The sequence below is a fragment of the Aquila chrysaetos genome, chromosome 24 (genome assembly GCF_900496995.4).
Source record: "Aquila chrysaetos chrysaetos chromosome 24, bAquChr1.4, whole genome shotgun sequence".
In the NCBI taxonomy this organism is placed as follows: domain Eukaryota; kingdom Metazoa; phylum Chordata; class Aves; order Accipitriformes; family Accipitridae; genus Aquila; species Aquila chrysaetos.
In genome coordinates, this window is record NC_044027.1 from 4,835,712 (window position 1) to 4,860,170 (window position 24,459).

At 49.0% G+C, this 24,459-nt stretch overlaps 3 protein-coding genes and 1 long non-coding RNA gene across 13 annotated transcripts in view; 3 read left to right on the forward strand and 1 right to left on the reverse strand.

Annotated features, from left to right (window-relative positions):
* UHRF1BP1 (UHRF1 binding protein 1) overlaps positions 1–11,665 on the forward strand; it is a 35,545-nt gene extending 23,880 nt beyond the window's left edge. For 2 of the 3 annotated variants that reach the window (XM_029999467.2, XM_041119660.1), the window contains exons 14-21: positions 402–1,951; positions 2,196–2,392; positions 2,916–3,067; positions 3,176–3,323; positions 4,207–4,478; positions 5,351–5,459; positions 6,044–6,159; positions 7,595–11,665. In XM_029999467.2, the coding sequence (XP_029855327.1) occupies positions 402–1,951; positions 2,196–2,392; positions 2,916–3,067; positions 3,176–3,323; positions 4,207–4,478; positions 5,351–5,459; positions 6,044–6,159; positions 7,595–7,720 (2,670 nt within the window). In that variant the 3' untranslated portion in view covers positions 7,721–11,665. Of the gene's footprint in view, positions 1–401; positions 1,952–2,195; positions 2,393–2,560; positions 2,660–2,915; positions 3,068–3,175; positions 3,324–4,206; positions 4,479–5,350; positions 5,460–6,043; positions 6,160–7,594 lie in introns of those variants that run through there. The other variant, XM_041119661.1, reaches the window with a different exon arrangement.
* Positions 11,666–11,935: 270 nt separating this feature from the next.
* TAF11 (TATA-box binding protein associated factor 11) lies at positions 11,936–15,103 on the reverse strand. The gene is made up of 5 exons (XM_029999550.2): positions 14,849–15,103; positions 14,609–14,748; positions 14,177–14,264; positions 13,585–13,681; positions 11,936–12,459 (listed from the first exon to the last, which is right to left on the reverse strand). Exons 1-5 carry the CDS (start codon positions 15,062–15,064, stop codon positions 12,329–12,331), a joined length of 672 nt encoding a protein of 223 aa, XP_029855410.1. The 5' UTR covers positions 15,065–15,103; the 3' UTR covers positions 11,936–12,328.
* Positions 15,104–15,983: 880 nt separating this feature from the next.
* Positions 15,984–17,321, forward strand: LOC115334849. The gene is made up of 2 exons (XR_003921272.2): positions 15,984–16,189; positions 16,291–17,321. It is a non-coding gene; the product is annotated as an uncharacterized LOC115334849 (long non-coding RNA).
* A 116-nt stretch (positions 17,322–17,437) lies between these two features.
* ANKS1A (ankyrin repeat and sterile alpha motif domain containing 1A) overlaps positions 17,438–24,459 on the forward strand; it is a 111,476-nt gene continuing 104,454 nt past the window's right edge. For all 8 annotated transcript variants that reach the window (XM_029999474.2, XM_041119664.1, XM_029999475.2 and 5 more), the window contains exon 1: positions 17,438–17,702. In XM_029999474.2, the coding sequence (XP_029855334.1) occupies positions 17,494–17,702 (209 nt within the window). In that variant the 5' untranslated portion in view covers positions 17,438–17,493. The remainder of the gene's footprint in view (positions 17,703–24,459) is intronic.

Sequence of the window (24,459 nt, forward strand, 5' to 3'; positions counted from 1 at the left end):
GCACTGACATCCTATGGTGTTTGTCATTGACTACCTTTGTTAGCAGTTCTGTGAGGAGGCTTAAAGGTCTGAAAGTGTAGTAGGTCCTTGCAGAGAAAGATCAAAGTGAATGTTGTATGTTGAGCTGCTGCGTAAGTGATGGATGGCGAAAGAACCTAAAATAAAACTCAGTTCAAATTCCCTCGTGTCTGATTCCTCTTCCCTGGTTTCTAAATTTTACTTAATTTTTCAGATAGGGATAAATTGAGTGTCTAGTCCAGCTCTTGGGATTTTAGTAGAGACCAAGACTTCTCAATTGTTTATATATTCCACAGCTGACCTTCTGTGTAAATGGCCAGGATAAGCCTCTGTTAATTTCCCTTTTCACCACTTTACTTGTAATGTCTTTCTCCTCTGTGTAGCTTAACATCCCTGTGGAGAAGAAAGTCACTGACCATCAAGATCGTCCACAGAGACTCTGCATTTGCATGTCGGAGATGACTGCCACCAACACCCGCCACGCTCCCTTCTGCAGCTGTCAGGACCTCCAGAGCCTCTTCCGTAAATTTGCCAGTTCAGAATTCTTCCACTCCAGCTACACCAAGTTCCCAAGGTCTCAGGACAATTTCAGCCTCCTCCACACCCTTTTCTTGCGCCATGCATATGAGGTGGATGACAGGCCTCAGAAGCATCCAGGCTTTCCCCAGCTACTACACAAAACCTCTGCCTCTGAAGATCTATGGTCTATGAATTTCACTGACCTTTGCCTGGACTTCGAGGGGGCTGAAAGCTCAAAGGGCAGAGCCCTTAACTTTATTGACCCTTTTCCCCTTTCCATTTGGGCCTGCCTTCCCAAGAGATGGGGGCAAGCTCAGATATCTAAGCGACAGGAATTGGCAGCCGCTGAGTTGAAAATCAAGCCTTCTGCCAGCTTTAGCAATCACTCCAAGAACGAGAACCTTTCCAGAGAACATGGGGTTTGTCAAAGATCGAAGACTGACCAGGATCTGAAGAACATCTACAAGGTCCCAGAAACAATGGATGTCTTGGGAGAATCTGACTGTGAAATTGATGATGGAGTAGATAATAAAGAAGTAGAAGCGTCTGCTGATATCCATGTGCTTGTGTCCTCATCTGTTCATGTCAAAGTTCGGCTCAACCACTACCAATACTTGGTGCTGCTCCGGATGAAAGAAGTTCTGCAAGCGCTACAGGAGCAGTTGGCCCAAGATACCCAGGAAGTGACTGGGTCTCCTTTAGATCCCGTGTCTGCTTGTGTAGGAGTTATGTTCCATAGCGCCGAAGTGGCCCTACTCATGAACCCCGCACCAGGGTCTGTCTTGGAACCCAGATCCCTTGACTCGGACACAACAAGCCTGATCGAGTCTGAGCTCTCACCTTCAGACAGCAAGGAGGGGCTGGTGGCTGAAGAGAAGGAGCTGAAATCAGAGACCAGTTCAGAGAAGGGAATATGCAGTACCTCAGAGGTCCCAGAAGACAGTGGGATTGAAAATACCGGTACCAGTGTAACCAGTGTACAGCTGGAGAGACTCCCAAGATCCGCAAGTGATGGAGCTCTGAGTACAGCTTCGCACAGTAAGAGTGTAGAGGAGAAAGTTTTGATAGAGGAAGCACATGAAGCTGTGGAAGCCCTGGTTGCAGAAAGACCAGCAGAGACCAGAAGCCATCCTCAGAGCCCCCCTGCCCTCCCTTCTAGCCCAACTTCAGACACACAGCCCTTGGGGAGAGGACACGTCACTCTCAATGGCCAGGCAGAACTCATCCCTTTGAAGAACATAGAGGTGGAGTTGTCTAGTGCACTGCATATCACAAAGGATGCCACAAAAGAAGCTCTGCACGTGACTATGGACCTCACCAAAGAAGCCATGTCTATAACAAAAGATGCTCTGAGCCTGAGCCGGGAGAAGATGACCTCCACCATGCAGAAAATGCTCTCTCTCCCCCCAGCCAAGTGAGTGGGCCATCCTCCTGTGCTTCACAAAGGCAGCAGCAAGGCTGCAGGGAAGGGGGGGAAATGCAGGCTGACTGCTCCCTTTCTTTCCATATCATTTGGATTAGAGATAGGTTAGATCTTCATCTCTTGGGGTTGGTCTAAGTACACTGAAGTCTGACTTGCAAGTGTTCAGAGTCCAGCCCAGTATCTGTATAATCTGGAGGCTAAGCTGTTTACCTTTATCACTTTTTTTTTTCGGTAGGGATTCTGTGCCCAAAGCAGAAGAGGGAGCAGTGACTCCAGGCGGGGGTGGCAGCAGCCGAATGCGTTTCTTCTCCATGAAGAGGACAGCATCCCAACATTCCTTTGACACCACATCTGTGGATGGGAGCGGCCCTGAGGATGGGCTGTCTGTGGACAGCGATGGCAGTGACGGCTTTGTGATGCTTACAGACTCTGGTAACAAGCGCTTGGCTTTACCCTCTCCCCAACTCTTATTCACACCAGTGAACAGTTTTCTGCCATGGGTAACTGAGTTGCTGTGCTTGTATGGAATTCACTTGTGCCACTCCTTCTTTTTGAAGGTTATGAGTAGTTCACCCACAATGGCTCTTTCTGCTTTTATAGGTGCCTTTTCTTTGAGATGAGGAGTATAAATGAGTGGGGAGGGTGACCCCTGCACATCACAGTGGTGTTCTAAGGCATTTGGCCATACTAGAGCAAGGACTGTAAGTGTGGGCAGGTGGCTGGATGGTACATAGTATTTAGGAATGGTTTAGTAAGGGCTGGTTGGAAGTAGGGTACACTGAGCATTTCATTGGACATCTTTCACTTCAGCTCTATTGCTTAAATTCATCTGAGGAGCTGGAGAGAGTTCCCTAGAGGATGGTATAGGCTGATAGGGAATGAGGTTCAAGCAGATACTGAGATCGGGACTTAAACCAGAAAAAGAAATAGGATCAAGTTGTTCTTTCCATTTCAGAACCCAGCCTGGACCCTCTTCCCTCAGGGCATCTTCCTCAGGTCCACAATGACACAGGCAGTAGAGCAAGCCTGATGGCAGAGGATGAGGGTGGAGTGTCTCCTGAAATAAACAGCTCGACTTCACAGAGTGAAGACCCCAGCCTTCAGCTGGTCAGAGTTCTGTTCCTTTTCACTGTAATATTGTGTCTAAGTGAATCTGGAAGTGAACCCTGTGGTTGTGTTTGTTTTAATAAGTGAGCTTGTTACCTGCTGGTTTAGGTGTCTGTCCTGGTGTTGAAGATGAACGAGGTGAACTGTGGAATAGAGGCACGAGGTGATGATTTGTCTGTTGCTTTACAAGTAATGAACGTGGTTCCCGAGCAACTGAACAACGTTGGAATGTGGCAGTATCTGCGTGGCTATCTGGGTAAGTCACTGCTCTTGGAGCCTGCTGCTTTTATAGCTGCACTTTTATAAATGGCTTTTTATACCGGTCACCCTCAAGGAATATTGCATTTTAACTGGTACTTCAGTGTTAATGTTTACTGTATTTAGGATTGAATCTGACTTGTGTGTGAGGGAATGCTAAGAATCTTTCTGTCAGTTGTTCAAATCTGGTATTTGAAAGATGTTTCCAAAGTGCCTACACAGTCAAGCTGTATGGTGCCTAGTAATCATTGACTGGGATTTTTTTAGTTGCTGTTAGGATGCATAAAATTAATTAAAAGAGTGAATAAAGCTATCTAGGGAAACCCTGAAGTTACTCCTGCCCTGAGAATAATGCTTCTGGGCTAGGGTGCTTCCCCAGGGATAAATTTGAATTAAAGAAAAAAGTAAAAACCAAACCAAAACCAACCGAAAAAAAACACAAACCAACCCAGCTCCAAAAAAACCGAAACCAAAAGCAACTACAACCCAAAACTTGAAGTGAAAGCCTGAGCAGTTCTTGGGACTGTTGATCCTTCCCTTAACAGTACTGCCTATGGCCACGAGGGGGCAAAGGGGAATACAAGCTTAGGTAGTGTTGAGGACAGTGGAAAGATGATCAGCTCTGGAGAGCGGAGTGGTGAGTTTGGTGGGGGATGCGTCTGGGAGCTTAAACGGTCTAGTTCTGGTGTTAGTTCCTGTGATGTGGACTGTTGGCCGTTTGAAATTTGGATTCATTTCCTGTGAAGGATGATTTCAGACTGCTGTCATTTTGAACTTGACTCCATTCGGCATCTGACAGCAAAGGGCTTTTCAAGAGGCTTACTTTGATTTTATACCTTATTACTGATGCCATCTTCTGCAGTGAGATCTTTCTGCCATAGCTCTAGGAGATCCAGGTGTAGAGAAGCCTTCAGTCCCTGAAGCTAATAAGACCCAGCCAGAAGTGTGCTTACGTCTTGAAGTAGGACCTAATGCTGCTGTGCATTCACCACTCGCTATTCAGAATGGCTTCCTTCATATGCTGGTCCACAGTTACACAGCAGAGTTCTTCATGTCCTTCCTTACCAACCTTGGCCCCTTTCTTGAGGATGAAATAATTCCAGAGGTGATCCCCATGGAGATAGAAGTTGTGGATACCAAAATCACATTGAAGGTAAGTGTATGGGGAACTGGAGATTTTCCCCAGGATGGTTGTCTGGGCAGAGCTCACTCGCAAGATTCTCCTTGGGAAAGGATGCTGTGGAATTGCTATGGGCTTCTGTAGAGGTCCTGTTTTCCTGATACTGTTTTATTTTGCTTCTAAAAAATGCCTTAGGGATGAACGAGTAACACGATGGAATTGTTGAGTGATCAGACTGTGGAGAAATGGGAGTGTGACATTCAGATTCTCTCCCCAGCTTTGTTGATGACCTGTTCTGCAGACTCAAGGGAAAGAATTAAATACCTCTTTCTCCAAGCGCTTGTGTGAAATGGGAAATATTTAACCTTTTCCGTAAACATTTAGCAAATTACAGATGAAAAACATTATGTAAGAGCTGGTTGATATTAAGGAGGGGGGTACTGACAGAAGTTCTTGATTAAACCTTTTTGAAAGCAATGCTTTGGCTCCACTGACAAACAGGAACCTGTGTTGCTGCACAGCAGCATGAAAATCTCCAGACTAAGGGATATTGGCTTTTTTTGGTTAAGGAATATTGGCTAGGTGTTTGGATCAGGCATTTGTAGGATGATAACTGTGAGAGCAGCCTTCAGGGTGATGGTAATAGGCCTCTCCTCAACCTTTATTATGGTTATGATAGAACTTGGTTCTGATCTGTGGGAGTGCTTTCTACACAGATTAAGACTCACATGCAGCCTTGTATATAAAGCTAGGCTTTTCCATATGGTGGGTGACCTTGGTGAGTTCTGGCAGTGCTGCCAATCAGTAACGCTACTCCTGTGAAGGCTGGGGGGAAGGGGAATCCTTCGCAGAGTTGCCAGAGCTCTCACAGCAGTTAATCTTTTCTCTGCTTTGTTTTTTTCCAGGATGACAGTCCCCGGGTATATCCTACCTCCCCCGGCCCTGTTCCTATCACCTTGGCAGTAGATCATGTAATTGTGAAGCGCAGAGATGATGGGGTGTTCTATCTAACAGGTCAGCAACATCAGGAAACTTGTTTTATTCTCCCCTGGCACCCCCCAGGCTGTGCTGGAGGTAGAGTGCTCTGCTGTGCCTGGTGCTGGAGGAGACTGGAACTGAAACGTGATGGTTGATGCTGGTAAGGGTGGGCTCTGGTGTGTGAGCAGTCCCTACTTCTGTTCTCTGCAGTTACTTCTACTGTATAATCTTCTGTCTTCAGTGCAAGCATCCAGGTCCTTTGGCTGCTCCACCGTGTTAATCTCTGGATGTGTGCATTCGTGCCTCTCTGGTTCTTGCTGCTTCTGTTGTTTTGTTTGGAACAGCAAATTTGATACCTCAGGCAGAACAGGTTAATACCTAAAACAATGAACTGGCAGCCTGAATTCATGCCTGATGTTTGCTTGAGCTCACACAGTCAGGACAGAGTACTGCTCTTCCCTTGCTTTAGTTTCTCCATTTTAAAGTGGGAATGAGATTATTTTTTTCCCCTCTTTAAGGGGGGGGGGGGGGGAAGGAAAAAAGTTACAGTTATTCTTTTTGTCCTGAGAATGCTGTTGTATAAATGTCCACACCTGAATGTTTTCCATGCTTCTTTCCAGCTCCGCAAGGGAAGGGCTCACCGAAACAGGAAAAACCTGTGTCAGTTCTTCAGGAACAGAAGGCCCCAGTGGAGTGTGTCTTGGCAGCCCCAGCAGCAGGAACACATGGGCTGCAGGTGAGTCACTGCTGCCTGTTGCTGTCTGGACACCTAGATAGCTGGCAGTAGGCTGGAAAATTAAGTCTTTTGTCTTCGTGTGTTTGCAGTTACTGGTAGGTGTGGTGTGTTGCAGATAGGGAGTGCCCACAAAAAGCAGCCTGTAGCTGCTTTTACAGGCATTCTGAGAAGTAAGGATACCCTGCCCAGCATAAACTCTCTTGTTCCCTTTCAGAAATCTGGGTTTGGGTTTTTTTGGTTTAGGTTTTTTTTTTTTTTCCCTGATTGCTCCATCTTCCTACTGTGTCCAGTTCTGTCTTAGAAAAACAGAAATCAGGAGGTTCCCACAAAGAGAGGGATGTTTTATCAGAGCAGAGTAAGTCTTACAGCCAGGGAGTTTCAGGTTGCTTAAAGCTGCTATTCAGTTTGAACTTTCTTTCCATTTTGATCCATAAGTCTGGAATTCAGATGACTGGTTTATTTTTAAATATGTAGTGTTCTCTAATTATACTTCCTGTTTGATGCCAGGTCTACTTGATAAATTGATCACTTGCTATGGAAGAATACATAAGGGAGCAGTGTGGCTGACTAGATACGGAACTGGGCTGGTGACACGTCACTTCATTTCTCATATTTCTCTTTTCCATTTAGTGCAGAGACTTTCCCTTCTTCCCATTCATAGCCTCTTGTGAAACAGGGCCCTGACCAGAACTGGAGCATATAAGCATCACAGTAGCTTAGCTTCTGTGTTAACATTTTCTGATGTTAATAGGATGAACTTAATAGGAACAAATGCAAAGGCTAAATTCTTCGGTAAAAATATTTCTGAGAGCCCAAGGAAAAAAACTGTCCTGTGCCGTGAAACTGCAGTGGGATCTCACTGGCATTGTTTGAGGACAGAATTAACTTTGTGCATGGAGAGAAGAAATAGGAATGCCAGGCATCTGCTTCCTGTTCCAGCTATCATCTTAATTTTAACAAATCATTATAGGTGTATCAGGACCCGTTATAAAAGAGGAATGCAGCTTGGAGACCAATTTTTTTTTCTTTTTTTTTTTTTTTTCCTGCTTTCTTTGTATAGTCATTGGCAGCCAGAATCAGCTAGCCGCTTTGCAGGAAAAAAACCTTGCCCACTGCAAGTTCTGTTCCTATGCCTAGAAATGTCAAGGGAATGTCTTGGCTGTCTAACAGCTGTTTTGTCCCATCACTGGCAGTGTGAGCTGACTCTAATGACAGGTACGGAAGTCAGCAGGCACCAGTTGGCAAGGACTTACTCCTGCAAATCGAAGTGGGTCACGTTGTCAGTGAGCTTTGTGTGGTTGTGTCATGTAGTGTAATTAATCTCAAAAGCTCCTGGTTTGGTTTTCTTCTTTGAGCAGATTGGTGTAGTCAGATGTGCCCTGCTGCTTACCTTTGGAAACCCCTGGTTTGTTTTTTCTCTGTTTGTCTCTTGTAGTTAAAGGAAGTGCCAGAGTTGCAAAGGGAGCTTCAGACCATGAAAATAGCCCTTGCAGAAGCCAACATGGACAAGGCTCGCCTTCTGCAGGAAATTAGGAAATACAATCCCCTCTTCCAGCTTTGACAGTGAAGGCGCAGGCTGCAGCTGCTCAGGAGGAGTGGAGACCACCACCAGCACTAAGGCGGCTAGTTTGATTATATTGCTGCTAAACAGGTCAACCTCCTGGAGACTGATTGCCTCAAAGAATGGAAACCAACAGTGATTGTAAAATGAGCTTGAAAGAGGGGGAAAGGAAGGAAGGCCTGGCTGAGCAACAGGGAAGGAACAAGGAGGAGTTATCTGTTTGCAGCCACATTCCTCTGTCCTGGCAGTATGGTGCTGCCTCTGTCACTGAACCAGGGCAGTGATCAGCCTACAAACAAAAGGTCAGAAGTTGAGGGGGTCACCCCCATGTCCCTTCATCCATGGGTGGTAGTTGACAGTGTGCTTTCAGCCTTCACCTTTCATGGTAACATCTAGAGATGGTCTATGTTGGGGTTTCTGCTTCTTTCAACCTTCCTCGTTGCGTTCTTGCCTAGTCATGCATGCCAAAGAACACAGAAAAAGAAGAGTAGTTACTTCACCACATCAGGAGTGGCAGAGAATAGGTATGGCAGAAAACATTGCTCAGAGCTCTGATGTGAAAGCATGTGTACTATCGCATGACAAACAGAAACGTAGGAGGTCAGTGGGTGTGGGAGATGCAGAAGGGATTTCCCCCCCTCAAGAACAGGGTCAGGATAGTAAAGAAATTCCTTCAGACTCCTTTTTTCACCAATAATTTGTTGTGTCAAGACAGAATTGGTAGTGTATTAGACTTAGTCTAGTTTATTCTTACTTAATCCCGCAATGTTTGGCTTTATTGATGCAGAAACACAAAGGCATTAATTTATTCCATTACAAAGGACTGTTTAAACTTTGTTAAATTTACTGTCAAAGAACAGGGGTGAAGGAAGTTGGTTAAAGTCACAGGATGAGATGACCTGTGCATTTTGTTTGGGATGCACACTGTCCTCAAACCATTGTATGCCAGAGTTTCACCAGTGGAGAGAGGGAGGGCAGTACCAGCCGCCCAAGGAAAAAGCTGTCTGTTCCTACACGGTCGTGTATTTTTTTTATCAGCACTAAGCTCTTGCCCGGTCTTAAATGTCTTTTAACAGGGACGTTGGTATGTGGATCAGGAAAAGAGTGCTGACCAGGCCCCCTTGGGTGGAGGCTGGCACTATTAACTGCTCACTATGGGGTGGAGATGAAACAATAGCTGCTGGGTTGAGCATAGTTTGTATTTTCTGGAGCTGCTTCCCTGAAGAGGAAGAAGTCTCTGTGGTCAGTGACTGACTTAATTTATAAAGAAATAGCATCTACAATTGTGGAGGGAAAAAAGAAAATCCTAGTAAAATAAGAAGTAAACACTAATTTTAAGAAGTAAAAAAGGAAACGTCATTTATGAACTGCAAGAATCAAATTCACTCCGGAAGACAAACTGGAAGGTGGTTTCTTTGCTCTACTAGTCTGGGTAATACACGGTCGATGTGCTGAAGAGAGAAGCAGCCGTAAGGGACAGTTCTGAAGGGAGAAGCTGTTCCAGTGGAGAAGTTGCTCTGATAGAGAAGGGTGTGACTTTCAGCCCCCTCTGTGTTACGGATGAACACCCGTTCCCTCCCCGTTATACACAGCATCTTTACTGTGTGCAGAGTTTGTTGGATTTTTATCTGATTTCAAACTTTGATTTGGATTTTCAGATGCATTTTGTGTTTCTGTAAATGTACCATTTCTGATGCACAGGCTTCTTAGTGCATGTAAAACAGGTAGCGATTGCCACACACTAAGTGCTAGGAAAAGTGACAGATTATATGCGATGCTCCTTTATTAATCAGATGAAAACTTCACTTGTCTATAAAGGTTAGGTAACTCTTACTGTGTTTCTTAGCTGAACACACTCCCCAAAATTTTAATGGATTTTTTCTGGGTTTTTTCTATGTAAGCATTACTCCACTGAAATTAGTTTAGCTAAAGTAATACAAGATTTTAATCCTGCTCACTATGCAAGGAGCAGCCTCTGATTTACAAGCCATGATGAGTTGAGGCCTGGAAACTACACAAAAGAAAGTAATTAAGTTGGGAGTTAAGTTTGTTTTTCCTACTGTGCTCCTATATACTTGTCCCTTTGCCCAGGTCTGGAGCTGTTGAACACTTCCCCTTGACAGACACTCCTGAGATCATTTTAGTTCTTCTTTAGCTCTAGGGGAAACGGGGACATATTTACAGTGTTAGGCTAGATGTGGAGGCACTGCTGTCTGTGGTTTGCAGGGAGCCAAGAGTGAATTCCTTGTGGTTGTTAGCTTTCACTTTGAAAAAAGAAGGTATGCAAGAGAGGGACGGTGATTAAAACAACTGTCACTTTTAAGATCATCATCTTAATTCTGTGTTTGACTCCATTAGACTGAAGGTAGCTTTGAATAACATTTATTGGAATTAGTCCTTGTACACTAGGTTTGAACAGACAGCCTTGGGGCAGGCTGTACTTCCCGAGTCCAGTATTTCTGCCAAGATCTGACTGACCAGTGCCTACAACCAGGTATGACAGCGGCAGCGAGAGCCTGACCTTCCTTCTAGAACCTCTGGAAGCAGGCAGCCACAAATGAATTAAAAGGAGGAGTACTTGCCTTTGGCAGAAGCATGGGAGCTAAGCTGCAGGAGGTTTCATGCTCACCACCCACTTAGCCTGGGCTAGCTCTGATGTTTGGATGCTGTGACTTCTGCCAGTTGTTCTCCTTTCTCCATGGGAGAGGATTACTCCTCCTCATTCCTGTTAGACAACCTGGCTGTTTTCTCTGGAGCACATTCAGTGACCCATCCGCTGCTTGACGCAGCCTTTGACAGGACAGATTTGTGGTGCTGCCTGTGATGGAAAATGTACTAGAGCAGCCTGTCAGGCCTGTTCTTGAGAGGAAAATGCACTTTAACTTTTTAAGCGTCAGTGGGCATTTCCTTCACCAATACTGCCTCGTGCATAGAAGAATTCAGAAGTAAAAGCAGGGGTTCTGAAATGCAAGTTACCTTCCATAGTAAGTAGGACTCTTGCTATGAGCAGCTCTCACAGCAAGAGGGAAAGGAGGTAACAAAGCATCTACATATCTAGGCTTGCTGTGAAACAAACCTATATGCGAACAGCTCACTGTAAGTACCATTACGAACTGCACAAAGCCTACACAAGCAAAAGTTGAACTTTGCTTTGTCAAACCTTTGTGCTTCTGTGCTTGCTCCCTCTTCCTGTGTGAAGCAAGAAATACAAGAATGCTTGCCTTAGGTGGAATGCAATGGTATTCTTTTTATTCACTAATTGCTTGAAAATGGGAGGTTTCTTTCTTCGCTTTCAAATTTTCATTACTTTTTGTTTGAGTATGTGTCCAGCTTCACCTCCAGCCAGCTTGGGAAATGAGTAAGGTGTAAAGGGTTTTCTCAGAGGTGGTGCCTACTTGCTGTGTTACACAACTCCTTACTGTTCCCTCCCACACGTGCAGACTGAACAGAGCTGGGGCCAGGTTGTTTACAGCAAATTTCTTACTCCAGCCACTTAAGTCAACTGGTTTTGTTTAAGAATTAAAGCACTTCCATTGTTTGTTTTGAAGTACCAGGAAAAAGTACTGTAAAACAAAATCCATGTCCTTTCTATGAGGCATATGCATGGGAGGACAAAAACTCCTCTATCTCCACTGATGATGATTAGCAAAGTTTACGTTTTAGAGCCTTTTATTTAAGGACTCTTTCTATGTTATGATGAGAGCCATCTTAATCCTTTGTGTAACTACAACACCATTACCCTAGGAAGAGCACACGACCTCAGCATCTTTTATGTTTAGTTAGAAGTGTGCTCACAGGGGACTACTGTATGTACAGGTGGGTGATGTGCAAGTCTGAACTTGAATTTGAGTTTTAGGCAGTATTGGAACTTTGTTGCAGTATATTTCCACTCATGCATTTATTGGTTCTATGAACCATGAAAAGAAATTAAACTTGTTAACCTCCTTACAGGCTCATGCTTTTTTTTTTTTTTAGCTCCCTCCCTTCCCTCCCACTTCACTTTCCTAATTGTACTGTTTTCTAGACAGCTCCATCAACCTGGCTTTGGGAAGAACAGCTGAGTGATGACTTCAGAAGCATGAGCTTTCAGCATGCCTTCCCTGGCTTATGCTAATGGAACAATACCTGCCCGAGGCAAGGCAAAGCTTTAGGAACATGTCGGGGTTGGTTGAGACAGATCCCCCTACTTTGAATCACACAAACACCATTACACAATTAGTATTTCCCAGCAAGACTGAGAATACCATAACAAGTTTAATGTACAAAAAAAAAAAGACACACTTCTGTACAGAGACACCACTACATCTGTGCCAGCAGAAAGTATGACCCTGGTGGGTGAACACACCGAAGACCTTGAGCGTTCTTATCCCTGCTCTGTTGAAGCAGAGGGAGCCTAAGGCTCTAGGTCAGGGATTTGGCTCCTGCCCACTTCTGCACCATGCTCAGATGAATGCCAGACTCCAGCAGTGATGGCAGGAAGCCTGCCTGCAGTCACTTAAGTCTACACACAACGCTCCCGAAGGAGCTTCGGTCTCATAGCTCGGCTGTAGCTGTTGTGAGGTTCACAACCAGGAGCTTGTTTTAACTTCTGTCTTCTCTTGGGACACTTCAGTGGAAGATGATTTTTTTATATTTGGAGTTGGGGATCTGTCCTCGTGACTTAAGCCTCCTGACTGCCTCTCGCATGTGTTTAGGCTGCAGAGGTGGCAGCTCTCCCCACTTCTCACAGACATCCAGTGCTAAACAATACAAATGAAAGAGTTCACAGGGCAGGGCAGGTAAGCTTAGCCAGTCTCTTACTGTCAAAGCTTTATTTTAAAGGCAACAGGTAACACTTTTGTTTAGGGTTTACAGCTCACATTTTGTTAATACACGAGAATGAAACTGCTTTGTGTGCTTCTCCCAGACAAAAAGTCAGTCCTAGGGGCATCAATACTGGACCACAATAAACTGCTTTTTAAACCACTCGGCTACTATGGACTATGCTGCTTTGAGCCACACGAGAACTTATGATCTTAAACTGCCTGCCCTAAAGCCAGCCCTAGGCTAGGTGGGTGTTCTGGGGTGGTAGCATACAGCAGTGACAGGAAGGTGCAGCCTACAGCGGACTTACGGGCCAGTTTCTTTTCTATCATTTACAGTAAGTATTATTCACACCTCCTGCCAAGGACCTGAAGCAATTAACAACATGAAACAATTAATGACAGCAGTGAAGCTGCTTACCCAAACCGCCTCAGGCAAGACAACAGCACTGCAGACAGCACCAAAACTGCATCACCCCAGTAATGGTGATCCCGGCACATATAGGCCATGTTTTGTGTGGCAAGTCTATACGAACTGGTTGGCATCAAAACCAGTAGCACCTCCTCCTCCAGCCCAAGCAGAGCAGGGGCACAGCTGGGCCAGCCTCCCACCCCCTGTCCCAAAGAGATTGCTGCTCATCCCATAAAGGAAGAATCTTACCGGTTAAGAGGCTTAAATAACTCATTTCCCTCTGGGCTGAGTTTGTCCACGGCAGTACTAACAAAACACCCTTACTGCCCTCTTGCAGCCTGCGCACAGGCCGACTTACAGAGCAAGAACGTGTGTTATCCTCTTTAGAAAGGATAAAACAGGAGGTCGGTGGTCACCAACCTCTGTACTGATGGGAACAGAGGGGACTATAGGCAACACCATGCTTCACCCATCTCTTGACTTAGCTCTCACCTGTAGCCGCCTGCTGCTGCTGGAAGGTCCGAGCGTCCCGTGGGACAGCAAGACTAGGAGCCACAGAGCATCCAGTCTTGTTCCATGTCCTTCTGCTCTGCTGTAAGCAATGCGTTTGGCCTGTATTCTTAACTTTTTACTCAACATTTGCCACTCACCTTCTTCCACCACCTCCCCAACGAAGACCTTGGAAATGCCAGACATGGCGATAACCACATTCTGAGAGACAGAGGTGCCGGTGATGGACTGGATCAGCTGGACAAGTGGAGAAGGACAGTCAGCTAAGCAAGGTACACGCAGCAGCGGTCAAACATTTTAACTCACGTTTAGCACTTTGAGCCTGTCAAATACCAACCAAGGGCTACTGAAACGCACAGAACAGCAGTAACTGAGCCTTAGAATTAGGTCCTACAGCTTTGGGCACAAGGTGGCTGTCAAGGTTTTAGCTTACCCTCATTCAGCTGCAGACCCTGTACCAGCAATTACATTTCCCTTATGGCCCCCCCAGACCACTGTTATTTAAGACGAGCTCCTATTTAAACTGCATAAGCCACACGAGGCCACTGAGGTAGACTATAATGGGATAAGCTGATCTGAAGACAATGGTCTCAGCCACAGGGGCCAAGATGCAGCTGGAGGGGAGCACACCGCAGAGCCAGGCCCAGATGCGACAACAGCCAGGCTTAGTAAGGCTCAGCCTGCTTACTCTGCTCAGACTCCGTCTGTGGCAAAGCGTTATTGAAGTCGTACCCGTTTAATAGCAGCTTTGGGGAAAGCAGACCGGCGATACATCTCATAACGGTTCAGCTGTTCTTCAGAAAAGGAAGAGACCAGTATTCTGGGGTGGAGAGAATTGATCGTTTACAGCAAAAGTAAAAACAAATGCCTTAAGCTCTTCAGGCCGCTGCAACAGTCCTGCAAAGCCCTTCTACCATCCCCAGCCTCCTGCAGTACAAAACCGATCCGGGAAGGGAAAAGCGGTGCCAAGTGGCCCCAGTGGTGCCAAGGTTTGTAACACAAAGTGGCTGGGCCCGTTCGGGAGCAGGGGGATCTGGGACGGAGCTGCGGACATCGTTAACCGCGGGCTCACAAACCGAATAAACGATTATTGCAGTTTCCAGTGGCAAACCCTCCCGAGCAGCAGCCTCCCCAGGCGCTGCTGCCCGGCGCCCCGGCACTCACTGCATCTTCTGGATCTCGTCCTCGTCCACTTTGTGCTTCTTCTCCTTCCTCTCCTTCAGCTCCAGCTTCACCTTCTTGGCCGCGGACGGCTGCAGGCTGGGGTCCTCCCCGTCCACCGCCTCCCCCTCCGCGCTCCTCACCTGGGCGAGAGCGCAGGGCTCGGCTCGGCGGCCCCACAGCCCGGCCGGGCCCCGCTCCCCCCCCTCGCAGCGGGCCCGGCCCGGCCCGGCCCGGCCTCACCTCCCCGGCCGGCACCTCCGCCTTGGGCTCGCCGCCCCCGCCGGCGTCTCCCGCCTCGCCCTCGCCCGCCACCTCCGCGGCCGCCGGCTCCTCCTCCCCCGCCGCCGCCGCCGCCGCTCCATCCCCCGAGGGGGACGAGGCCGCGGGCGGCGGCTCCTGATCGGCGGCGGCGGCGGCCCCGAGCTCCTCCCGGCCCGCTTCGCCGGGATCCGCCATCGCCTCACGCAGCGACGTCGCCTCCTGATGACGCAGCGCTACGGCTGCCGCGAAGGGACGCGCCTCTCCGGCGGCGGGGCGGGGCTTGTCGCCACGGCAACGGGCCTGCGGCTGCGGGTGAGGCGGGGGGGCGGGGGGCACTGGGGAGACTGGGGGGGACTGGGGGAACTGGGGTGGGAAGGGCTGAGGGAACTGGGGGGACCGGGGTGGGAAGGACTGGGGGAACTAGGGGGACTGGGGGAACTGGGGTGGGAAGGGCTGAGGGAACTGGGGGAACTGGGGGGACCGGGGTGGGAAGGGCTGGGGGGACTAGGGGAACTGGGGTGGGAAGGGCTGAGGGGACTGGGGGGACTGGGGGGGACTGGGGTGGGAAGAGCTGGGGGGACTAGCGGCACTGGGGGGACCGGGGTGGGAAGGGCTGAGGGAACTGGGGGAACTGGGGGGACCGCGGTGGGAAGGCCTGGGGGGACTAGGGGCACTGGGGGAACTGGGGGAACTGGGGTGGGAAGGGCTGAGGGAACTGGGGGGGGACTGGGGGGACCGGGGTGGGAAGGGCTGGGGGGACTAGGGGCACTGGGGGAACTGGGGTGGGAAGGGCTGGGGCCACTGAGGGAACAGGGGGGACTGGGGTGGGAAGGGCTGGGGGGACTGGGGTGTTGGGCACTGGGGTCACTGGGGGAACTCGGGTGGGAAGGGCTGGGGGCACTGGAGGAACTGGGGTGGCAAGGGCTGGGGGGACTGGGGGAACTGGGGTGGCAAGGGCTGGGGGGACTGGGGGAACTGGGGTGGCAAGGGCTGGGGGAACTGAGATAGGGGGCACTGGGGGAACTGGGGTGGGACGTGCTGGTGGCGGTGCAGGGGGACGGGGGTGGCCAGGGGTGAGGGGAGATCCGCGGTGAGCGGGGGGTGAGGGAGGGCCCTGTGAGGAGCTGGGCTGGTGGCTGCAGCAGGGAGGGAGGCCGAGAGCCGGGTGGGTCCCCTTCGGCTGTGGGGGTCTTTTGTGTAGAAAACAGAGAAAAAAAATGGATGTTAAAAAGGAGATGTGTTGCAGTGGGGCAGGTCAGGAGTCCACAGCTCAGTCCCTGGGCCCAGATCGAAGGTACCAACAAGCCAGACCTCCTCGACGTATCACTGCAGGCTTCCTGCTGGTTCTGTGTCTTGGAAGCAGGGATCGGTTTGGAGAGGCTGACATGCACTCCATCTTCTCCAATGTTTCCTTCTAACAGGGCCCTGCTCCAGCAGCAGGGAGCGAGGCTCGGGCTGGGGCACAGTGTGGGGAAGCCCCGGCGCCCACGTCCCCCCGTCCACCCCAGCCCCTCCTCGGCCTCTGGATCCTCGCCCCACTGCTTTGTTTCTTTGTGGGATAATGTTAACATAGGCCTGCAGGATTCATTCTGGCACGCAAAGTCCTGGAATAGCTTTGGCAAAAGGTGCTAAATATGTGAAATTTCCAGCCGTGCCTTTACACATCCTCCTCCTCTGTGCAGTTCGGTGGTCCCGAGCCCCCCGGCAGGAAGGTAATGCTGCATGTGGAGGCCCAAACAAACGGTCCATGGCGTGAGGCTGGTGGTGCTTTAGATGGATGCCGAGGCCGTGATCCCCTGCGTGTCACCTTCTCTGTGTGTGGCACAACACAGGATCGGGACGAGCTCCCTTCACCTCCCTCAAGCGCAAACCACCCTGTAGCAGGCTTCCCTGAACACGGGGATTGAAAACTGCCTGAGTCAACCTGCACAAATCCCCTTTGAGGGAGAGAGCAGCTGTCTGTTAGGGCTGATACGGTTAATATTATGTTCAAACGAACCATCTGGCCGCACTTGAATTATTTTTTATGCTAGCTTATAGCGTTATACAGTGGATAACTGCTTCTAACCATTTCACTTCCCGGTGTAGACTGATTCTCAGCGTGCAATGCAAAACACCGCGTTTCCCTGTGAGGAAAACTTCCCTGTGGGAAAATAGCTGCGAAATTACCTGTGAATATTCATCCTCCCAATAAACCCGAGGAGGAAAAACCCTAGCAAAGATATTCCTCCTTTATATACATTCCTCCTTTATATGCATCCTCCTGTATATACACCCCTGAGCTAACCCCCGTGCGTGTTTTACACCCAGCTCCTCCAGCGTGTTAGAAATCTGGGAGATGGAATTTGACCAAAAACCGCTCCTTTCCCCCTGCAGCACGTGCTGGAATCCCACCTTTATATTATTCACGCGTTCAAAGGAATAAAATTAAATAAAACGAGCCAAAAAACGAGGCGGAGTACAGGGTTCATTGAAAGAGGAACACAGCGGGGGGGCGGGGCCTGCGGGGAGGCCCCGCCCCCACCGCTGACCCCGCCTCCCCAGGCCCCGCCCCGGAAGGCCGCTCGGGGGGGCGTGGCTTGGCGGGAGGCGGTGGCGGCGGGCGGCGGCGGCCGGGCCGGGCCATGGGGAAGGAGCAGGAGCTGCTGGAGGCCGCCCGTACCGGGAACCTGCCCGCCGTGGAGAAGCTGTTATCGGGGAAACGCCTCAGCTCCGGCTTCGGTGGCTCCGGGGGGGGAGGAGGAGGCGGAGGAGGCGGCTCCGGGGGGGGAGGCGGCGGCGGAGGAGGCAGCGGGAGCGGCGGTGTGGGGCACCCGCTGTCCAGTCTCCTCAGGTGAGCGCGGCCTGAGGGTGTGGGGTTGTGGGAGTGGGGCTCGGGGGTGGGGAGGGGCTGTAGGGCCGGGGAGGAGGAGGGAGGGGGTCTGGGGAGGGGGCTGTGGGCCTGTTGGGTGAGGGGGAGGCTGTATGGGCTTGGGGGGCTGGTGGGTTGTGGGGCAGGAGGGGCATATATAGGGTGGGGGGACAGAGAAGGCTGCAGGGCTATGAGGCAGGAGGTGGGGAAGGTAGGGAGAATGTGGTTGGATCCCAGGAGGTGGGGTCTGTGGGGATTTAGAGTTTGGGGGGGGGGGGTGTATGGGGATGGGGTGCTGTGGTGCCGTGGAGCTGGAATAAGGGTGTATGGACTGGGGAGATTCAGGGTCACAGGGTAGGGGGTGGTGCGTATGGGGCTGGGGGACCTGTAGGGCCATACAGCAGGAGATGGGGTCTGTGGGGCTTGGGGGGGCTGTAGGGCTGTGGGTGAGGTAGGAGGTGTGGGCTTTTGGGGTGTTGTAGGACTGTGGGGTGGATAGGGAGCACGGAGCTGTGGGGTTGTGTGGATGGGGGCTGGGGGTGGAGAAGGCAGGAGGCGTGGGGGTCTGTAGGGGTGTGGAGCTAGAAGGCGTGAGCTGGGTTGTGGGACAAGGGGCTGGGGATGTGGGCTGGGGGAAATGAGATAGGGGTTGTAGGGCAGGGAGGCAGCAGAAGGGGTTTGGGTGTGCTCTTGGGGTGGAGCGTGTGGGTGAGAGGGCTGTGGGATAAGGGGATGTTGGAGGGCTCTGGGGCTCGGTGGTGTGGGCTGGAGCCCTGGGGGACACGGATGTGGGCTGCAGCGCTGTGAGTATGGAGGGACTGAGGAGGCCAGTCCCCTGGGAGTCTGGGCCAGCGTGGGCCAAAGGAGGAGGCGCATTGGATGGGAATTGAGGGCCAAGGGGATGGGATGAGACATTACAGCAGGCTGTGATGGATGTGGGCGCACATCCATCACACGTGTCGGGGGGGTGAGGATGGGCTGGGAGAGCCCTGGGGGTTTGGTGCTGCCTGTGGGACCAAGGGTGTGGGGAGGCTGTGCTGGAGGGGGCTGGCGGCAGAGCCCCTCAGGCTCCCATGCTCCAAGGCGAGGAGTGTCAGGGGCCGGCGGGCTGGGAGAGGAGAGGAATCTGTCTGGAGCGGGTGTTTCCAGGGCTGGGTACTCCCTCCCAGCTGGTGGCATGTCCCCCAGGGCTTGGACTGCTGCAGGCTGCGGGGTTGTGGATGCTGCTGGTTACTGTCGGTAGCTGCAGACTGGTGAAACTGGGAAAATGTGATGTGTTTGGAAGAGGACTCTGGGTCAGGGTGCTAGCAGAGACTGCTGACTCTGAAGCCAGGACGTGTTTAGGTTCTCACAGTGCGGATTGCTCCTGGATGAATTTACTGGGGCAGATGTGCAGCCAGGTGTTCGGCAAGGCATCCTCTCGCTTCTCTGGCTCTGTGCATGCTTGGCCTTCCTCAGTAATTTTCATGGCTTGCAGTAATAGTCCTCTGCTGTGGTTCTCAAATTGGCAGTGGCTGGTGGGGTTTAGGGCTCAGACCTGCTGCACTGGGGGCTGCACAAGCAGATGGAGGGCTCAGTCATTTGCTTCAGCATTTAAAGTACCATGCTATGTAATTTGTGCTGTTTTGAAGCTCTTAGACCTTTGTTAGTTTTTTCTCCTCCCCTTTTTTTCGGCATCTCCCGAGGGAAACCACTTGCTGGTGTGTTTCTTGAGTTGCAGCTTTTTGCCATTTCAGCTTATCTGCTGGAAATGCTGCTGTTCCTGTTCCCTGAGCAACTGGTTTATACTAGGACAGGGGGAGGAGGTTTGAGTCCAGTGCTGAGCGACACTGTCACTGCGCGACCTGACTATTTAGAGGGATATGACTTGCCCATTTGTGTCCAAATTTGATCCATTTTTCCTTCATATAAGCTTACCAGAAATCTGCTGTTGCACATTGAGCTGAATGGCAGAGACCTGCTGATGTGGAGCTTGTGCTTTCCTGGTGCATACATTTGCTCCTCTGAAATGTAAATCTGCTCTCGGGTCAAACTTTATTCTTCTCTTTTAATATATTAAATACTCTGAGCCCTTGTTTTGAGTGGGAGATTGCTCTGACTACTTCAGGCTTGTCTACGTTAGAAGATGGATGTACTTGTAGGGTGTTTAGATAAAGTTGAGAGGGTCAGTTGAGTAAAATACACACCACGAGTGTTATCAGCCTCTTGTTCTAACAGCTCCGCCACACTTTCCGACAATGCGTGGTGATGACGGCGACCTTTTTTCCCCGGTAAGACAACTGCTTGTTATACCAGCTGATTTGTGGAGTGGGCAGGCTGTTTGACGTCTGATCAGCTAGCGTGATTTTTCACATGTAAATGTGGTTTTGTGTGTAGACGCGTATCTGAAGGATGGTCAATGTCACAGCTGTCATTCGTAGCTTCTGTGTGCATTAACTTGACTGTCGTAAATGTCTGTCAGTTGACACTATAATGATCCCTTTCTCCCAGCAAAATTCCCAATCCCTGAACCTTTTTCTCCCTGCTGCTGAGTTACAGTCAGGCTTTTTGCATGTTTATGATAATGGTTCTCATTCTGGAAGTGTGTTGGTGTTCCCAGCATGTTGGGAGTCATGGCAGTGCATCGTTAACTTGCTGTGTGAAATCTGCTGCAGCATCCCTGGATTTACAAGAGTTTGCATGCACACCTCGCGTGGATGCTCGCCCTGAACGTGATCCTGTGTGGATCGTGACCTCTGTACCATGTTTGTACAAGCAGCGGCTGCAGTTTTCCTTGATCTCGGTGTTACAGATGCTGGACAGTGACCGTGAGGATAGTCTGCTCTTGCCTGTAGTCACCTCTTCCAAACTGGCAGTGGGGTGGGAGTTTGGGGGGGCCATGGTGTGCGCAGTTGCAGCACTGGGAAGCAGGAGGTAGCTGGGAATTATTCGAGGGCTTGGGTGCTGCGGTGAATGATGCATGTTAGATATCGAAAATGGACTTTTAATGATTTAGAGGCTTTCTGATTGTTTCTGGTGCTCTGTCAACTTGTTGGACATTTACTTTGGGTTAAAAGACTTCATGTGAGGACACTTATGCTTTTTTTATAGTGACAAGGTTTTTATGAGAAACAGCTGCTAAATTTACCTGCAAGGAGAAGCCTGACAATTGTTTGGGGAGCAGCTGGGACAAGCTAGGTAATGTTCAAAACTGTTGTTTTCTGTAGTGTGGGATCAATCTAAGTGATTGCTTAGCATCCTGGTGTGGCTGTGAGATGGCTCTGAGATGTACAAGCTCTGCTGAAAGGTTTATTATAGTAGCAAACATACTCCTTCATGTCCGCTTAGTACAGCAGCAAAACAATGGATTTGGGGGATTCAGCTTCTAAAAAAAGTAGCCAGACTGAGTTTCAAAGTGGCCTTAGTGTATCAGAGAAGAAATTCAGGCAGTTGTCTTCTGCCTGTGTGTCACCCTGTCTCTGTTGTGGTCTGTTTTCACTCTGCAAAGTGTGAAATTAACTCTTGCCCTTGGTGCCAAGCCTGATTACTGGCTTCTTTGCTCATCTGTTGAGGTGTGCGATTCCTCTGGAGCACCTTCGCCTGCGGTTTCCCTGCTTCCCCGGGGCAGGGAGGATGTTGCAATAAGTTCTCCACAGCAGGCATGGTATTTAATTATAGTTAACTTTGTCTTTCTATACTCCTTTAAAAATAACTTCAAGGGTTTGGAAATAGGGAATATGAAATTTTGTCTTCCTGACACTTCATGGAAAGTTGAAGATTGGCAAATTAAAGGGACCTGATGCTGTGGGAGGAGGGTGGAAAGGCAGAGGTGACAGAAAAGAGTCTGTGTGGTGTCCACCCCACCAACCCCTGCCTTCTCCAGAGTACAGCATCTGAAGGTGTGCAACACATCAAGAACAACTTTGAAATAACTTTAAAGTTGAAGGGTTTTCTCTTAGATCTTATTCCTATATCTTGATTTATTTTACTGATGATGATTAGATGCATTTTCTAAATTAAAAACAGTAAATATGGACTGGACATGTGCCCAGAGAAATTCACAATGACAATTAAATGAAAGCATTAATGAAAGCAGTGAGTTGATGGTGAAGGCTAAGGTGCTTCAGTTGGTGGCTAGTTGTCAAGGCTCTGCAGTGCAGGAAAGCTGCTTAAACAATAGATGTCTTCAGTGCTGGTGGGTAAGGAAATCACAAAATAGGTATCTGGAGCAGGGATTTAGTTTCTTGTATGTATGATAAAGCTGTATCTGAGGGAATTTAGGTTACAAAGCTTTGTCATTGAGATTTGGAAGTATTTAGAAAAAGGGGTAGGACTGCTTTTATGCTTCCTCAGAAGGGGGTCCTGCTGGAAGCTTCTGGCAAAAATGGCCTTTTGCCTTTTATAACAGCCAAACGCAGTTTCTTAGTTGGGCACCTGTGAAAAGCATCTCTGATACCCATGCAACTGCTTTGCAAGACCGCAGTCAGCCTGCAAGACGAGAGGGTGGCCAGAGTTGATGGGGTAGGGGTCTGGATCAACTGTAAAGACAGGTTACTTTAATTTTAGGGATGTGCGTGGTGTGGGAAGCTTTACCTTTACCAATGGTAGAACATGGGAACTTTTCTAATTAAGGGTTTCTTACCCCTCAGTTGTGGTGGAGAAACCTGTCCATGGTCAGTTCTATGCGTTTCATGTTTTCCCTTCCTCAAACAACTTTTGGCAGGCTTCCTCTTTTTGTGCAGTCATTTTGATTCCTGGTCCTGCTGAAGCTGCTCCCATAGTTAAAGATATCTCCTGATAAGGGAGCTGCTAAGCTGTCCCCCGCCCCCTGAATCTCATTCCAAGAGCAGGGTTATGAACGCTCGGCTGCGCCGGCAAAACTCCCTTGTTCCTTCCTCCGTCTCATTTTGGGTCTCTTTGATGTCAGCATGGTATTTAGTTCCTGGTTTTTTTATAAGTCTCACTGCTTGGAGTACCTGTTCTCAAAGGACCATCTCCCCTTCTGAAGTGCCGGGCCCAGCTTTTTCTGTGCAGTTCTGCAGTGTTTCAGACATCTCAAAAATAAAGTTTGAATTGGGTACAAAACAGGCATTTCCTGGAAGAAATGAGCACGTTTGTGGGCATGGTGCTGGAAGCTGCATTCCTACTATTACACCTGGTAAGCATTTGTGTTTAGCTGGGGGACTGATCTGAGCTGGGACACTAATTGTTTTGTGCCATTTTTTTTGTGAACAGAGCAAATGCTGGTCCATAAAGTCATAGGAGATGCCCCTGGCAGTAAATTCTGTGGAATGTGTTGTTTTATCACATAAACTTAACTGCCCACTGTGTTTATTACAATTTAAATGTGAACTTTGTCAGGGACTGAGGCTTTCATACTTCCTGCTTACATCACTGAGCTGAGCCCTCTGAGTGTGAGACACGTGCGCAAACTCCAAACGAAATCACCAATTTCTGCAGGTAAGCAGGAAGCAAGATATGATAGACCTTGATAAGCCAAATGAGAAGGAAATGCAAAGATAGAATTAAAGATAAGGTCTCTCCCTAGGGGGTGAATGTGCCACTGTGTAACACTAAAAATATTAGGCAGGAAAATAAACCCCAGTGGAAAGCTAATGTGAAGAAGGGGATGCAAACGGCAGGTTGAGGTAATGAGAAAGATATGGGGAGGATGAGAAGCAGTGGAGGAGAGGGAGATGGGTTTCTGGCTTTTGCCAAAGCAGATGGTGGGGCTTACAAAGAGGTGGTGGCTTGCCAGGGTTTGCGGGGAGGCTTGGCTTCGTGCTGCCGTCCATGCAGCCTACGGGATGTGATCACGTAACGTGATCGTTGGGATCCGTTCAGGGACTGGAAATCTGCTGAAAGCCAGGTCGAGGAGTCTTGGTGCAAATCTCTGCTCCTTGCTTGTACCCTGGCTGCTCCATTTTCAGAACATACCTCATAAAGCACGAGCAAAAGCATTTCTTGTAGATCAGTGAGCATCTAGAGATAAAATCATCTTAATGTAAATGCAGCTTAATGCTTATAAGCAAAAGCAAGTCCAGAAATGAGAAATGCTTTGTGAATCCATGAGGTTTCTTGGGTTTTTGGGGGCACTTCTGCACAGAGGCTGCAGAATTTGGATTTTTTTTTTTTTTTTATTGCTTTGCTGTGAAATTCAAGGCAGGAAGGAACAAAACAATCTGTGGCCTGAAATATCAAGCTGTATTCAGTAGGTTTTGCCAATAGCAGTAAGAGATGAATTGTGTTAAAGCCAAATCTGCAGAAGAAGCTTTTTATTTTCATCTATTGATGTGAAAAGACTGGATCTTTGTTGACGAGAGGGGAAACTGAGGCTGCTGTTGAGCCCCAGATTGTATATGTAATCTTCTGTAAGTGTATCAAGGAGCAACTTCTGCTGTGAATTAGGACTTTTTGTATACATCTGTTGTGGGAAAGAATTTGGTTGTTGCTTCACAGAAGCCACAGCAAGTGGCAAGTCAATTTGCAGCAGTTATTACTGGTGACTATTTTGTTTGGTTTAGGAAATGACATGGTGTAATGGCTGAACACTTAAAGTAGCTTCAAATAGTCCAAATGTGGTTAGGAGTCAGAAAAATTATTTCTGTTAAAAAAAAAAAAAAAGTGGGGTTTCATATTTGTTCTTGTGTGGCTGGATGATTTAAAGAAGTGATTTGTTAGTGCTACACATTCTCCTGGTGGTTTGAGAGTCCGGCTGCAACCTCTCTGCCTGCTGCGTTTCCATTAGGAAGGGAGGTCC